This window comes from Erinaceus europaeus, chromosome 18 (assembly GCF_950295315.1).
Source record: "Erinaceus europaeus chromosome 18, mEriEur2.1, whole genome shotgun sequence".
Taxonomy (NCBI): domain Eukaryota; kingdom Metazoa; phylum Chordata; class Mammalia; order Eulipotyphla; family Erinaceidae; genus Erinaceus; species Erinaceus europaeus.
Window position 1 is genome coordinate 35,808,642 of NC_080179.1, and position 17,509 is coordinate 35,826,150.

Genomic DNA, 17,509 nt, shown 5'->3' on the forward strand with positions numbered 1-17,509 from the left:
GTAGGCAGCAGGACTGAGTATTAAATGATTCTTGTGTCAGGCTTCAGAACTCAGAGCCATCTGATCTACAGCATATGAGAAGGAGCAGGATAACAGCAAAGCCAGAAATGTGTGTGAGAATTAGGCCTAAAGTCAGGAAATAGCAGCAATGAGTTATTTTTACCAGGAGGAACAGAAGAATGATCAGGCAGGAGAGCCTAAAATCTTGATGCCATTAGCAACAAATGAATTGATTATAATTTATTGGAAAGATACCTGGTAAGCTACATTGAAAGTATAGCTTTCATTAAAAAATAAAGCACAAAAATAAAAGCTTAGAAGGCTGGAGTTATGAGGAAGGACAGGAAAAAGGGATTCAAATGATACTCTTTTCGTAAACTTTAGTATAGTTTGGAAGGAGAGTGTTTATCCATGAAGGAGCTGTGAGCCTTGCACTACAGCTCTTGCTAACCACCCTCATGTCCCCAGGCAGGTCGTTTTATTTTGTGTCACATTGTCTATCTCAGTAAAATGGTGCCATTAACTTTTTAGGTAAGTTTGAAAGTCCTCCAACTCAAGCTTTGCAAATGGCTTCTCATTGACCATTCATATAGACAGGAATGACAAATAAGAGGTGGGGAATGTATGGAGGTACCCTCTGCAGGGAAAAAGAAAAAAAAAAAAAGTGCAGTGCTTTTAAAAGCTGTGGAGTAAAAATCTAGGGAGAAATTGTATTCAATGTATGGTAAGCTCTGACTCCCAGCCTATGAATTTAGTTCAGTGCTTATCTTCTTTTTCTTCCTTCTGTAAAGTCCATTGTATCTTGTTTATTCTTAGTAGTGTTCAAATACCAGCTTAAAAAAAAGTGAAAGAAAAAAATGAATGCAAGTCAGATAACTTCTGGGAAGTCCACTGGTTTGTTCTCAACATTTCTTCCCCCTAAAATTGGCTCGCAATCTCAATTTTTTAATGGTCTGCTACAAACCTTGTTATAATTTTATTATCTTTATTTATTGGATAGAGACAGAAATTGAGAGAGGTGGAGGTGATAGAGAGGGAGAAAGATGGAGAGACACCTGCAGACCTGCTTCACCGTTTGCAAAGCTTCCCCCTGCAGGTGGGAGTTGGGGGGCTCAAACCCAAGTCCTTGCACATTGTAACATGTGCACTCAACTAAGTGCACCACCACCTAGCCCCATTGTTATAATTTTTTAAGGAAGGAAAAGAAACAAAGCAATTGCAAACTTAATACCGATTCCTAGTACGTATCTGGAAACAACACAGAAATGTATTTCTCTTTGCTTTTAAGTCCTCCAGAAGCCTGTAAAATCAAGTAAATAATTCAATGCTACATACACACTTCCAGAATGACAAAGAGGGCTTCAGAGTGCTTTGAGTAAGAACAAGACCGTCTTCAAAGTTCTGTGAAATCCAAAGTCCCCTGATGTGACAAGCTTTGTGCCCTTAGGGAAAACACATTTCAAAAGTGGAGGAAAAGGGAAGTTTACACTCAGTAGTGGTTCACTTGAAAAAATGGCAATAGCTGTGTTACCTCCCAGTGGGCCCCTGGACACTCCCCATTTCACAGAAGTGGAGTTTCTTCCTGGAGTGTTCTCTGATGTAGGTGTTTCTGCTTTTCCAGATACAGGGGGCCAGCCCTTTAGCCTTGAGTCATCACTGAGCCATGGAGTGGGGAATAACAAAAAGTGAGGACCACAGTGGAGGGTGGCAAGAACACTTAGTATGGACTACGTATCGTTTAAGAATTTAGGAAACTTTTCGCTTCAAAAACACTTTGTACTGATTGGAAAACAAGTCAAAGCTCATGACAGTGAACCCCACTGCACCCATGATTCCTGAATCTTAAAATCAGAGGAAGGGAGGAGGTGTCTCTAGCCCTTTTCTGGGGACAAAACCCTGGGTCTGCACTCTAAGATGAGCAGAGAAGAAGACATTTGCAATTCAATAATGGCTTTGTCTGTCACAGTACAGAACATCTTGCCAGGTGATAGGAGAAAGACAAAGATATGACACCAACACCTTTCCTTTTACAACAGCTATAATCTGGGAGGCCAGCCATGGCAGCTTAAAGGAGAGCAGGGAATCTTATCAGTCAGTTTAACAGGCAGTGCAGGAGCTGAACATCACCCATGGGAGTGACAGAGCCTAGCAATCTGGCTTCTCCTCCAGTCAGTTCCTTAGCATGTGGCCAGAAGCCAGTGATATATTTTCCTGTCTTTGTTCATCAAGTTACACACACTAGGCTGTTCTTTCATTGCTTAGCCATGAACACTGCTTCCTTGAGATCCCAGTGAGAAATTTAATTGTCCAATAACTTTTGTTTCTCTTCAGATACATTTCTTTTAACTTTATTCATTTGATAGAGACAGAGAGAAACTGAGAGAGGAAGGGTAGACAGGAAAAGAGATAGAGATATACACTTGTAGCCCTGCTTCACCACTCCTGAAGCTTTCCCCTTGCAGGTGGGGATCAGGGATTTGAACACTGCAATGTGAGTGCCTCAGGTGCACCACCACAGGCACCCACCCCACCCAGGTGCATCTCTTCTGCAGATTTAATATTTATTCTCCAAGGTGATCAGTCAGGACAGTGCTGGAGGTCTCTGTGTGACAGGGCTGGTCATATGAAGCTGAACCACCATCAGGAAAACATGAAAGATTTTTTTTCTCTTTAGCAAAATGGTTTATTTCTTTACCTCTCCTGTAAAGTAATGATGACAACTTTAATTTTTTTCTGACTTTGTTGACCTAAAATGTGTTTATATACATTCTTGTTCTCCTCTACCTCAGTTCCAAGTGTATTTAAGTCTGTATTGTTTCCATTTTACATTGGTTTACTTGGTCTAAATAAGAAGAAACTGTTCAGACCAAGAGCTATTTGACCTTTAGTGGATCCTTCAACATGCTTAGTATGGCTCTGCCACATTTGCCCATGTCTCGCTGGATAGGAGCTTGAAGGGTCTGGAGAGGCATGTTTCATTTCAATACCTTGTGTGTGTGCAGACTCGCTCAGTGTGGCCTCAGCCACCTCCGTGTAACACCCAGTCAGACAAAGCTTCTGTCCTCGAAATCTTATCTGCTCATCTGACACACTTTAATCTAATTTTGATTAAACTAAGATGTGATTTTTTTAAAACTTTTTTCTTTAAGGGTCACAAATACATGAAAGTGGAATTATTCTCGTGATAGAATATGGAAGATTCTAATGGAGGGGATGGGACATGGAACTCTGGTGTTGGGAACTATATGGAATTGTACTCTTGTTATCTTAGAATCTTGTTAATCATTATCAAATCACTAATGAAAATTTAAAAAAGAAAAATACATTTTTGACTTTCTCAACCACCCAATATATTCAAAGAACATAGCATCAATACAGCTAGAGAGCAAGCTGAGAACAATGCTCACAGTGATTGCAGGAAGCACTTACTGTGCAAGTGTGGCCTAAGTGGTCCTGTTTTGTATCTGAGGGCTCTTTCTAAGAGCCTAAGCACTGAGCCAGTTGACCTTCTTCCTCTCCTAAGTACAGGGGAGTAAGGGGAACATAGTCATGTGGGTGTTGCTGTGGACTCAACCCCTCCAAAAGTCACTTCAGGTCCTGTTTGTATCTCAGAAAAAGAATTTTAGGATACCAATTCAATTCAACTAGTGACATAAATAGAATTCCTTAAATTTTTATTTGTTATTAATGTTTGTTATAAGATTGTATTATCAAAATGTACAGTTCCACACCACACCCACCACCAAAGCTCTGTACCTCCACCCTCCCACCTCCCAAAGATCATCATCCGGAGTTCTCACAAATCTTACAAACAGTTTTCTTGCTTCTGTCTTATTTGGATTTTTTTACAAGTTTATGTAAATCATATCTCTAGATTCTACCCATGGGTGAAACCATTTGGTAGTTTTCTTTTATCTCTTTACTTATTTTGCTAAGAATAACACCTCTAGTTCCATCCTTTTTGTCCCAGAGGACAAAATATAATTTTTTATTGCAGAGTATTATTCCATGGAATATTATAACTTCTGTGGATGGTCATTTAGGCTGCTTCACTGTTTGGGTGTTGTGAATAATGCAGCTATGAACACAGGGGTGCATGTGTCCCTTCACATTAATACTTGAGTGTCCACTGAATAAATGCCCAAGGGTGGTATTTATGGGTCATAAGGCACTTCCATTTTTATTTGTTTAAGGGCCCTCCATATAGTCTTCCAAATGGGCTGTATCAGATAAACAGAAATTTATTAGGCAGAAGCAGGAGGAAAAGGGGTAAGTAAAAGAGGAAATAAGAGATCATACCCTCCTAAAGGGAAGGAAGTGTATAGGCCAAGAGCAGGAAGCTCTACAGAGAAGTCCAGAGACTCTTGGGTATGTGTCCTTTTCCCTCTTCCTCCCTCATCCATTCCTTCCTGTTGGTTGTGAATGATCAGTTCAAATAAACTTAGACTGGAGAATAGATGCTTTGTTGACTTGGTCCCAGTGATATTGAATAGGCACCTGTAGTTGCTAGCATAGGCCAAGGGTCTCAGGTGAGTTAGCATCAACTGGCTAGTCTCTGTCCATTTTGCTAGGTGGTGCCCTCTACCCTGACTTGATTCCTAGCTGTTGCCACAAGATTTCCTCCATCTTGGGGCTGTGTTTGAGTAAGGGAACAAATCTGAAGTTTATCCTGTGGCTAGAGTGGTGCCCCCCAATGGATTCGCAATACCATATCACCACTGTTACAGTGAGCAGCTGTGGACTCAGACCTCGATGGGATTTAGGAGTGTGACTCCAGAGAATGTAGGTTGTGTGGCAAATTCTAGCATCCTTCTGGGACTTTGCACAGGTGATAACTTCTGTGTAAACCATCATTTCCCCAATAAAGCGATTTAAGCTATAATAAAACCTGGATTTGTAGGTGTTTACATTCTCAAAGAAGTTGTTGTTTTCATTTCCAATGCCATTTGTTTTGATCCTCATAATGATGTCAATTTCTCCATGTGTTGAGAATACAGAAGAAAATACCCCCAAATGGGCACTGACTTTGCCATCCTCAGCCATAGGGCTAGTTTGTGGCATAATGGGGAAAGCAAACAAGACCTTCTCGAGGCCAGTGCTACAGTTGTGCATTCAGTCTTCTTTTTCACAGATCTTCCTGGAATGGTTTGCTCTTTACTGTCAGGGGTGACAGGAACTCAAGTCTGGTCAGGCGGTGTGTTTAGCACAGGAGGCCAGTGTTCCTGGGCAGCAAATAGTTCCAAACTTCATGGCCATTTCCCCTGGCTCCCGTGTGAGGGACAAGGCCAGCTGCTGCCTATCTTGGGCTAAACCACTCATTTCACAATGTCCCCTTGATGTCCTTTGCACAATCAGTATCTCTGTGCTAGATAATGATGAGCTAAGATTCAAGATAGAGAGTGAACTAGATAAGGGTGAAGATTGATGTGGGGGGGCTGGGCTGGCTATTGCTTTTGGCAGAAGGAGAGGTGGGTGTCAGGATCATGAAGAGGAACAACACTCTACCAGAGGGTGGGAAGGAAGGCCAGCATCCAGGGTGCAAAGTGGCATGAGGTCACAAGAGCCACTGGAATGTGAAGGACCTCGAATCACAGTCTGACCGGCTGGATTTCATTAAGAGGCTGGGCAAAATTTCTTATTAGTGTTTCCTGGATCCCAGAACTATATGAAATTCTAGTTCCTTGATTTCTAAGAAGTTATCTGAAAACTCTCATGTTCCAGTTCTGTCACAAGGCACTGCTTCCGCCGTGAGGTAAATTCAGTCCAAGCTGAGCTCTGAGGCTGATACAGGCCATGCTGTTGGCTAAGGGGAGACAGATGGGGCAGAGTCAGTTGTGTGTTGACTTTGAATGAAGGATTAGGATTTTGAAATAGAACCGTGTGTATATGGTGCAGGAAGAAGAAATGACAAGTGGCCAATAAGTTCGACAATGGATGGCTGCCATTTAATGATCAACAAACAGTGGATTTCAGCAGACCAGACCAAAACCTTTGAAGTCCATGGAAAATAGATGACCCATGGATGTGCTAGACTCCTTTTTAAATTTGAGGTGGTGTCAGCAGTTTGTCTGGAAGAAAACCTTTATTGGTTGGAAGAAAACAGGACAGGAATATGAAGATTGGAAGAGCTCACCTGGTAGGAAACATGCTTTGCTAGGTGTGTGACCTGGATATGAAACCCTGCACCATGTGAAAGTGCCATGGCACTAGAGGAAGACCTAGGAAGATTCTCGCTTTCTGAAATAAGAAAGAATGAAAATGCCCATCTGTGAGTGGTGAAATAGTGCATTTTTGAGGCATCAAGAAAAGAAAAAGAAGAATTCCTTACAACATTAAACAAAACAAAAGCTTAGCCTAAAAACGAATACTAAACATACCATAAATAGATAAGTAATTCTCAATAGTATGTGTAAGCAAGTATGGGAACCTATATAACTGTACCATATTGTTTTTAACACATTGTGGTTGTATGTTTTTTAATTGCCTGTAAATCACTGAGTTTCTTTTCCTTTATCTTTTCTTCCTTTTTTTTAAAAGTCATCAGAAGCTCCATACCTGCACAATGTCTTTCCTAATTATAGACTCTTTCTTCTTCTTCTTCTTCTTTTTCTTCTTCTTCTTCTTCTCCTCCTCCTTCTTCTTCTTTTAGATAAAGAGAAACAGAGACAAAGCAAGGAGAGACACCACAGCAGTGCCCCAATTCTTGTAAAGCTCCCCTGTGCAGATGGTCCCACATGGTGGATGGAAACTTAAGCTGGTATGTGCACTCATGGTAAAGTGTATTCACTTGACTGGTCTGTGCCCTGTTTTCATCATTGCAGTTCTGTGTCACAAGGCACTGGAACATTCCTTCTTGTTTCACAATTCTTGCACAGATGAGAGTCGCCTGGGGCAGGGTAGTGGAGCACCTGGGTAGGCACACACATTACAGTGTGCAAGAACCTGGGCTCAAGCCCCTGGTCCCTGCTTGCAGAAGGAGAAGCTTCACGAGCAGTTAAGCAGGGCTTCAGGTATCTCTCTGTCTCTCTTCCTTTATATCTTTCCTCCTCTCTCAATTCCTCTATGTCTCTATCCAATAAAAAATAAATTAAAAGAGATTTTTAAAAAAGAGTCACTGGGCTAAATTAACTTTTTCTTGCATCAATGAAAACTATTCCAACATTACCAAGGTCACTTTACCTCTGCTCCAACACTGGTCTAGGTACTAAGACTTCCTATGCAAAGGACAAATAAAATGAGTAAGCAAACCTAGAAAAAAAAACATAACAAGCCATTGAATATTCCAGAAAATCAAATAAAGGCCTCTTGTGCAAATAAAGGCCAAAAGCCAAAATAAAGTGAACAAATAAACAATCCAACAACTATCTTAAAAACAGAAGGCCACGCAGGAATTTTTTATTTCTTTAAGGAAGCAGCTACCCCTACCCTACAACTGTCTTAATTGGGCTAAGCAATAACAAAGGGTTTTATTACAGACATTGACTCTGAGAATACTTCACAACTGAACCTTCCTTGATAAAGCAAGGACACACACTGTGATGTATGTAGCCAGTCACTAGACTGCTCCAGAAGGAGGCATCTTAGCAGAATGGGTGAATGTTGGCTTGTGCATAGGGTAGTACACATAGAAGTATATTTCTGTAAAGTGTTTCCTTTTGAGTTCTTATTATTTAAAATCCTACTTGATAGTGCTACTTCACTACACCAACCAAGAGCACTGTGGAGGTCACCTTATCCATTCCTCTCTGCCTCTCTGCAAAATGTTGATTTTTAACTACGTGAAAACTAGAGTTAGCCAGCTTTGCCTGTCATGACAAATACCATAGACTAATTAGGTTACAGAAGAGCAATTTAGTTTCTTACAGTTCTAGAAGTGGGAAAGTTAAAACAAAAATCAAGTCACTAGTTTATTGCCTTCCTGGAGAAAGTTATCTATTGTCTGTTTGTCTGTCTAGCTAGTTGTGTTATGACAGAAAGAGAGAGAGAGAGAGAGAGGGAGAGAGAAAGAGATGGAGAGAGACTGCACAAGCAAGAACACCAGAACTCTCTGTTATCTTCTATGAGGATACTAGTCATGCATTAGATAATGGCTTCACCCTTGGGATATATCTCATTCAGTCTTCACTATATACACCCTGTTTCCAACTATAGCCCCGGTAGAGGGGGGTGACCAGGGCTTTTACAAGTGACTTCTGAGGGGTTAAGTTCAGCTCACAGCAGAGAAGTTAGCTGATTAGTTTTTCAGGGTTACACTGCCTTTAAGGCAGCAGGGCCAGGACTTGAATCCAAGTATTTTGCCAAAAGAACTTCTATTAGCCACCCTACTAGACCTGTCTCTGAGGGTGGTGTGTTTGTTGACTAAAGAACAGACAATAGGGCAACATGTAAGGTCCAGAGCTCCATCTTTGGAATGACGTCCTGCCAGTGGCGTGCAGGGGCTCTCCTTACCTCTCTCATTTATAAATAGGTAAATAAATCTTTTGATTAACAAAAAATGATGATAATAAATTAGACAGTTTTTTTCTTCTAAACCCCCTGCCTTGGTTTCTACAGTCTGTACTTGCCTTGACACACTCCTCCCTGTGTCCCACAAACATCAGGGCTTATCTCATCTGTACAGAGACAATTCTTCCTAAGAGTGATTGCATATTGAGAAACAAAATACCCCAAGGAAGAGGAGTCTCCTCTAAAGCTGGGACATTCGTTTTGGAAAACATTCTGTCTGTATTTTAAAGCAATTCTGTTCTCATTCTTACTAAAGATTGAAGATCTTGGTAGTGTATGATCACAGCCTTTTCCTAGTAGTTTGGTCTTTCATTTTTAATACATAAGAAAAATATATTTAATTCAAGCTTGGTAAATATCTACTGCTCTATATTTTCCTTTTTTTAAAAGTTGAAATGTCTGTTTAACAATTTATGTACAAATGGCATGAGTTTGGTTTTCTCCTTCTCCTTCTTACTCTTCACCACAGAGTTATCTCCTTATTTCTGGGGTTGATTTTTGCATGACTCCATTCATCCCAGTGGTATTTTTTTTCTTTTACTATAGAGACAGAGAGAATTAGAGAGGGAGGAGGACAGGGTGAGAGATATGGGGCAAAGAGAAAGTAAAACACTACGGTACTGCTCTACCGCTCATCAAGATTCTCCTCACAGGTGAGGAACAGAGGCTTGAACCCAGACACTTGAACAAGATAACATATGCATTTTATCAGGTGTATCACCACCACGCTCCATAAGGTCAAATTTGAGAGATGGCACTTGTAGAGAGAAATAAAAAGCTTTGTTTATAATCTATATAATAAGCTCAGTCTCAAAAAATATATAAAACTGTGATAGGACAGTTCAGAGAATGAAATCAAATAAAACATTGAAAATCTATGGTTGATTTTATCTTTTGTATATGAAGCACTGTTGAAATCTTCTTTTATTAAATATTTATTATCAAATAGAGACAGAGAGAAGTTAAGAGAGGAGGGGAAGAAAGAGAGAGACAGACAGATACCTATAGCCCTGCTTCAACACTTGTGAAGCTTTCCTCCTGCAGGTGGGGAGCAGGGGCTTGAATCCAGGTCCTTGTGCACTGTAATGTGTGTGCTCAACCAGGTGCACCATTACTCTGCCCCTGAAATTTTTTGAATAGGTATATAATTTGCTCTGAATTGTTTTCAGAAACATCTTTCTGACATAAAGGAAGAGACAATCCTGAGAGAAATAAAGTGAGAAGGGGGACAGAGAGAGAGAGAGAGAGAGAGGAGCAGAGAGAGGCATTGTCCAACATAAGGTCATACCAGGGGCTAAACCTACAGCCTACGAAGCCCCTGACATGCACACTGGCATTCTAACAGACTCAACTATTTCTTTGACACCTCCAATCTGTAAAGTTAATCAATTTCCTACAATTTATGTTAGTTTGATATTAAGATTAAAATACAAACAGTATAGTTTTAGTAGCCATCTATAAAAATTGGTTGTCAGTTGACTTTTGTGACTTTATATCAAGCAAACCCAGAATTCCTATTTGGCCTTTTTGAATGCTAAAAAATTTATCTAACCTTATAAAATTCTTAGGGGGCAGGTAGCCTGCTGTACTGAATTAGTAGTGCTGATTTACTGATGAATCATTACCTTCGTAACCTGGGGTGTTGTTGAAATTTATATATATATCATGTATTAAAGTCAAGTCTTCATAATTGACACATTTTTGTTAAAAATTCACTGCCAGGAGTCAGGCAGTGCAGTGGGTTAGGCACACATGGTGCAAAGCACAAGGACCAGCTTAAGGATCCCAGTTCAAGCCCCTGGCTCCCAACCTGCAGGGTAGTTGCTTCACAAGTGGTGAAGCAGGTCTGCAGGTGTCTATCTTTCTTTCCCCCTCTCTGTCTTCCCCTCCTCTCTCCATTTCTCTCTGTCCTATCCAACAATGACGACATCAGTAACAACAATAACTAAAACAACAATAAAAAACAAGGGCAACAAAAGTAAATAAATAAATATTTTTTTTTAAAATTCACTGCCTCGCAGTACACTTGCAGTGTTAGATAAGTTTTGTGGATACATGTATCTCAGCATACTCAGCACCCAAGTTCTTGTGCCATTTGTACCGTCCAGCTGGATTCTACTGAATGCCTGGAATCCCTCCCCTTCTGTCAGCGATCACATCATCCTCACCCTAGTATCTCCACTATGATTCACTAATGTTTTTGCCTTCCTTCTGGTACTTCTCTGGGTATGATCATTTCAAATTCCCTTCATGCAAAGATAAGTGTTCACATTTACAAATAACCGAGAGTATCCTACTTGTATCTATACCACAGCTTCTCCATTTGGTCATCTGTGGGCATTTAGGTTGTTTCCAGGCCCTGGCTGCTATGAATAATGCCATGGTGAACATAGTAAGTGTCTATCTCTCACAGCAATGCTTTCATAGTCTTTGAGTAAATACTGAGTATTGGTGTTTCTGGGTTGTGAGATATATATATATATATATATATATATATATATTTTTTTTTTTTTTTTTTTTTTTTACCTCGAGCACTGATCAATTTAGTATTGGAGGACTTAACCAGGGACTTTGGAACCTCAGGCACTAGAGCCTTTTTCCATAACCATTATGGTATCTACCTCCACCTTTTCAATTCAGTTTTTGAAGGATTCACCATATAATTTCTTTTTTTCTTAAATTCTTTATTGGGGGATTAATGTTTTCAATTCTACACTAAATATAATAGTTTGTACATGTATACCATTTCTCAGTTTTCGGCATAACAATACAACCCTCACTAGGTCCTCGGTCATCCTTTTTAGACATGTACTCTCCCTTGCACCAACCTCAGAGTCTTTTATTTCAGTGCAATACAACAACTCCATTTCAGATTCGACTTGTGATTTCTCTTCTGATCTTGTTTTTCAACTTCTGCCTGAGAGTGAGATCATCCCATATTCATCCTTCTGTTTCTACCTTATTTCACTTAACATGATTTCTTAAAGCTCCATGCAAGTTGGGCTGAACATGGTGGGGTCACCATTTTTATATAGCTGAGTAGTATTCCATTGTGTATATAGACCACAACTTGCTCAGCCACTCATCTGTTGTCTATTACAAATTGTGCTGCTAAGAACATGGGTGTACACAGATATTTTTGGATGATTGTGTTGGGTTCCTTAGGATATATCCCCAGGAGAGGAATTGCAGGATCATAGAGTAGGTCCATTTCTAGCCTTCTGAGAGTTCTACAAACTCCACTCCACAGGGGTTGGTCCCATTTACATTCCCACCATCAGTGCAGGAGGGTTCCTTTGACACCACAACCTCTCCAGTATTTGTTGCTGCTACCAGTATTTGTTGCTGCTACATTCTCACAGAAATGAAGTGGTATCTCATTATTGTCTTTATTTACCTTTATCTGACAATCAAAGTTTTGGAGCATTTTTTCATGTGTTTCAGGGCTTTTTGGATCTCTTCTGTGGTGAACATTCTGTTCATGTCTTCTCCCCATTTTTGGATGGGGTTATTTATTTTCTTGTTATTGAGTTTGGCAAGCTCTTTATATATTTTGGTTATTAGCCTCTTGTCTGATGTATGGCATGTAAAGATCTTCTCCCATTCTATGAGAGGTTTCTTTGTTTGGGTAGTGTTTTCTTTTATTGTGCAGAAGATTTTTAATTTTATATAGTCCCATAGGTTTATGCTTGCCTTAACTTCTTTGAAACTGCATTTGTTTCATTGAAGATGTCTTTAGAATTTATGCAGAAAAGAGTTCTGTCAATATTTTCCTTGAAGTATCTGATAGTTTCTGGTCTAACATTCAAGTCCTTGACCCACTCGGAATTTACTTTTGTGTTTGGTGAAATATAGTGGTTCAGTTTCATTCTTCTGCATGTTTCAATCCATTTTTTTTCAACACCATTTGAATGTGTTGATGCTGTCTTTGTGGCCTAACATATGGTCTATCCTTGAGAATCACCCATGTGGACTTGACTAAAATGTGTATTCCAGTTTCTTTGGATGAATGACTCTGAAAATATCCAATAGTTCTAGTTTGTCTATCTCCTCACTTAACTCCCTCATTTCTTTATTGATTTTCTGCGTGGATGATCTGTCAAGATGAGAGAGTGGGATATTGAAGTCCCCTACTATGACTGTGTTGCTGTATTGCTGTAGCTCTTTCAGTAGATGTCTGAGGTGTTTAGATGGCTTCTCATTGAGTGCATAGATGTTAGTAATTGTTAAGTCCTCTTGATTGACTGATTTTCTGAGCATTAAATAATGTCCATCACTATCTTTTTAAATTTTATTTATTTTAAAGTCTATCATGTCAGATATGAGAATAGCTGTTCCTGACCTTTTTGTGGGCCATTAGCTTGTATGATAGCTTTCTATCCTTTCCCTTTGAGTCTGTGTTTTTCTTGTTGAATTAGGTGGGTTTCCTGTAGGCAGCATATTGTTGGGTTGTATTTCCTAATCCATATTCCTACTTTGTGGCTTTTAATAGGTGAATTCAGACCATTGAGATTTATTGATATCAATGATTAAACCTATTTCTTTCAACTGTTGCTTGTCTGAGAAGGTTTTTATGCCTCCATCTAGTCTGAATGACAGTCTAGCAGGATACAGTAGTTTGGTTGAAAGCCTTTCTCATTGAACACTCAATAGATCTCTTGCCATTCTCTTCTGGCCTGTAGTGTTTGTGTGGAGAAGTCTGCTGCTAATCTTATGGGTTTTCCTCTATAGGTGACTCTTTTTTTTTTTTTTCTCTTGCAGCCTTCAGAATCTTTTCTTTATCCTTATTCCTTTCCATTCTAAATATGGTCTGTCTTAGTGTCTTTAAGTCTGGGTTAATTCTGTTTGGGACCCTCTGGGCTTCTTGAACCTTTATGTCTTTGATGTTTTCTAGCCTAGAGAACTTCTCAGCTATTATGTCCTGAAGAATGCTTTCTTCCCCTCCCTCTTTTATTCCTCTGGTAAGCAAGTAATGAGTATATTATTTCTTTTGAAGTCATCCTATAGGTCTCTGTTGTTGTTTTCAGTATCTCTTAATCTCTTTTTGAGATCTCTTCCTTCTTTTTTAGTTGTCTCTAATTCATCCTCAATCTTGCTAATTCTTTCTTCAGCCTCATTGATTCTATTCTCTCTCCCCTCTACTGTTTTCTGCAGTTCATCTATTTTGTTACCCTGTTCTGATACAGTTTTACCTTGTTCAGCTAGTTGTGTTCTTAGCTTAGATATTTAAGCTTTCAGCTTTCTAATGACCTTGAGATAATTAGTGTTTTCTTCCAGAGTCTCATTTGTTGTTTCTGCATTTCTGATGACAATTCTTTCAAACTCTTTACTCACTCCTGTGAGTATTTCCTTAACTAGTGTTTGGATGTTGATCTCATTATTTTGTGCTTCAACCTTTGGGGAGCTTTTAGCTGGACTCTTGACCTGGTTTATTTCTCCAATATTTCTTCTTGTTGGTTTAACTCTTCTATATAGTATGTTATGAGGTCCCTCTCTCAGTACTTTTCAAATTACTTATCACTCTTGCCTGGATTGACCTGTGTCTAAGTAAGGTGCTTAAAGAGTTCACAGTTATGGAAATTAACAGTTGTTTCAATATTATTTCAATACCTGAGTTGGAGCACAGAGGTGTTTTTTTTTTTTTTTTTTTTTTTTTACCTGTAGGCTATGGGAGCCTCAGGGCTTTTAAACTCTAAGTAGGCTTCTTAGCTGAATCCCTCACTCCTCATCAAGAGATAAAGCAGGGTAAAGCAGAGATAAAACAGTGGTTATGCAAAGACTCTCACACTCCAAGGATCCAAAGCTCTAGGCTCAGTTCAGCTTCTCTGCCAAACTGGACAGCACTGGTGGGACCTGTGAGTTTCTAAACAAGTCCTATTTGTAGTCTGTAGGTTCTGAGGCAATTATTCATCATGTTATCAGGAGAAAAATATGGAAAGGCTCCCACTATACCGTCCCACTGCTAGGCCACTGAGGTGTAGCTCTTCTCCTGTATTTCCTGGTCAGTTCTTTGTTCACAAATTTCAGGACAGGGCCTCCTCCCTGCTGCTCCAGCCTCTGAAGGCAGTAGCAATGTTATGGGAGTACTCTCCTTCCTTCAGCTTTCTTTTTGTTGGTGAAACAGACTGGAGATGGTGTCTCAATTGGTAAACTGATGGACTGTTTCCAGCAGCTCAATCTCTCCTAAGGCTCTCCCCGTCCATGATACACACATGTTTGCACTCACCTGTGGTTTGGTGGGTTCCTGAAGTCCTTCCAGACCTTCCTTGTTGTGGTCCCAGGTGGTCTCCTTTGGTATTCCTAGTTGACTCGGGAGAGGAGAGAGTCACAACTGTTGCTGCTCTGTAGCCCCACCTCCAGAAGATGACTCTCCATATAATTTCTCACAGAATCTCTGCCAATGTTCATTCTTATTTGTGTCATACTTTTCAGTTGAAAAATTATCTCTACCACTTATGTTTGTTATGCGGTTTATATAATGTTATATTTATTTTCCCTGTGACTCCTGAGGCATATATGCATTTATAATTTGTGATTTAGAGTTTTATGCTTTTTTGAAATGCCATTTAATTTATGTTGTAATCTATTTCAGTGGTCACAAATGTTGGTGTGATGGTGTTTAAATTTTTTTTTGTGGGGGCTGGGTGGTGGAACTCCCAGTAGAGCACACAAGTCCCCATGTACAAGGACCTAGGTTTAAGCCTCAGGTCTGCTCTTGGAGAAGAAGCTTCAAGAGCCATTAAGCAGTGCTGCTGGTTTCTCTATATTTCTCCTTTATCTATTTATGTTTAACTTTCTATCAAAATAACATAAAAAAGAAAAAAAACTGAAAACTGATCACCAAGTGATTTTACAAGCACTGAGCCCCAGCAATACACCTGGTAACAAACAAACACACACACACAAACAAAATAATTGACTCCATCTATTGAAGCACTGTTAATACAGAAGATTTTGCTGTCTGTGTATTTACATTTGCCAAATTCTGTTTGAGTTGAATTCTCCTTGACTTTTATTTTACTTCAAGGAGTTTCTAGCTTTTAAAATTACCACTAATTGTCTTCAAAATGACTGAAAATCAATTGATTTTTGTGTCATTTAAATTTTTTTTCTTCCATTTTTGTTTTGGTTCTTCCTTCTTAGCTCCCTCAGAAGCTAGTCTTTTACTCACACCATTCACAAAGTCTGTGATCTTGAGGACTTCCTGTCAGCACACACACACACACACACACACATACACACACACACACACAACCAATTGGCAATTTACTTGTGATACGCTCACTTACCTTCCTGGTTCACCATTTCACCTCTCTGGAGAGAACTGGTTGTATAATGTATAATCCAATATAAAATGTGTCCACCATGTTATGTTTATGTATGTGTGTCTACTCTGTGTGTCTCTCTGTGTATGTCTCTGAATATGAGTCTGTGTATATGTCTGATTTTGTGTATGTCTCTCTCTCTCTCCCCGTGTTTGTGTGTGTGTGTGTGTGTGTGTGTGTGTATGTGTCTGTTTTCCACATATGCTGATCTTCTCTCCTCAGGGAAGATGATGGGTAAAGTTAGTCAGGGTAAAGTAGAGGGAAAACCACAGGAATGTTGAGCAGTTATAGTCCAAGCAGCAGATTAAATGTTTTTTTGTTTTGCTTTGTTTTGTTTTTTAATATCAGTGAGCACAAGTGTACCTTGAGATGTGCACAACCAGGACTTCAGGAGAGAACACTGTGAACAGACCTCGTAATACTTGCTTATGTTCACAGGGACTATCTGTCCACGTGTCCTGACTTCCACATGGCACTGCTCAGACTACATAAGCAGGGGGACTGGCAACACATGGCAGAACTTGGGGGGTGTTTTTTTTTCTAAAAAAAAAGGAAGCAAAAGAAAAGGCAGATGGTATTTTAAACAAAATTTTCTGTAGCACATGAAAGCACAAGAGTTTTGGCTTTGAAGGAGGAGAAAAGTCAATTAAAAAAAATACTGAAAACTGGCTTAAGGTTCTCCCAGGGGCTTAGAGAAAAGTCCAAAGAAATGGGAATAACTGCAAAATAGAGTTTGTGTAGCAAGAACCTCAAACCACAGAAGTCACATGGGTTCTTTCTGCTTTGCTACTTCTGATTACGTGACCGGGGGAGGGGGGGTGTCATGCTATTTGGTTCCTGTACCCGAGGCTGCTCAGCCATGTGCTAGCTGCTGTAGCCTTTACTCACAATGTCTCTACAGAGACTCATGCAGCGGACCAGCAATGACAACGTGGTGGATGTCAGTGTGGGCCCAGCTTTCAGCTCCTACCCGATGATTACAGGTGTTCTTCCCATGGATGACAACAGGAGGATCCAAATGTTAGCAGACACTGTGGCTACTCTACCTCGGTCTCGGAAGCAGGTGTGCTTACTAGTTTACTATTTGGTACTTTTATCAGTGTGTTCACATCCTCTGTGAGAGCACTGTGGTGACATCTATCTTACTGTATATGCTAAAGAATCTTCAAGGGATTTGTAACTAGGAGTATGGGTGAGAAAGGGAGCCAGGAGCCCAGAAAGTGTGGTAGCTCATTAATAAATTAAGACTACCTGGAGATTATTCTTCCTAAGACAAAGTTTAAATGAAATTACTTTTGTTCATTTTTTTGTCATTCACTTCTTCTGCCTTCTTTTTAAAAAATTGATTTAATAGTTATTGGCACGAATGTAGGACAAGAGGGGTACAATTCCACACAGTTCCCACCACCAGAGTTTTCTGTCCCATCCCCTCTATTGGAAGCTTCCCTATTCTTTATCCCCCTGGGAGCATGGATCAAAGATCTTTATGGGGTACAGAAGGTGGAAGTTCTGTAATTGCTCATTTTAGGAGTTGTTCAGACAAAATGAAAATCATTAAGTGCTTCAAACTTAAAGATGCTTTACATAGACACAAACCGTTGGAGATTTATTCATTACATTCTTCTCTGTGTCTCTCCTTTCTCTCTGGGTCACCCTCCCCCTCTCCCTTCTTTCCTGGA

The 17,509-nt window shown here is 39.8% G+C and overlaps 1 protein-coding gene across 3 annotated transcripts in view; it reads left to right on the forward strand.

Annotated features, from left to right (window-relative positions):
• CYTIP (cytohesin 1 interacting protein) overlaps positions 1-17,509 on the forward strand; it is a 76,195-nt gene that overhangs the window by 18,860 nt on the left and 39,826 nt on the right. Inside the window, exons 2-3 of one of the 3 annotated variants that reach the window (XM_060177907.1) lie at positions 1,289-1,425; positions 16,732-16,893. In XM_060177907.1, coding sequence (XP_060033890.1) covers positions 16,738-16,893 — 156 coding nt within the window. In that variant the 5' untranslated portion in view covers positions 1,289-1,425; positions 16,732-16,737. Of the gene's footprint in view, positions 1-1,288; positions 1,426-16,719; positions 16,894-17,509 lie in introns of those variants that run through there. The other 2 variants (XM_016188648.2, XM_007524299.3) reach the window with 2 other exon arrangements.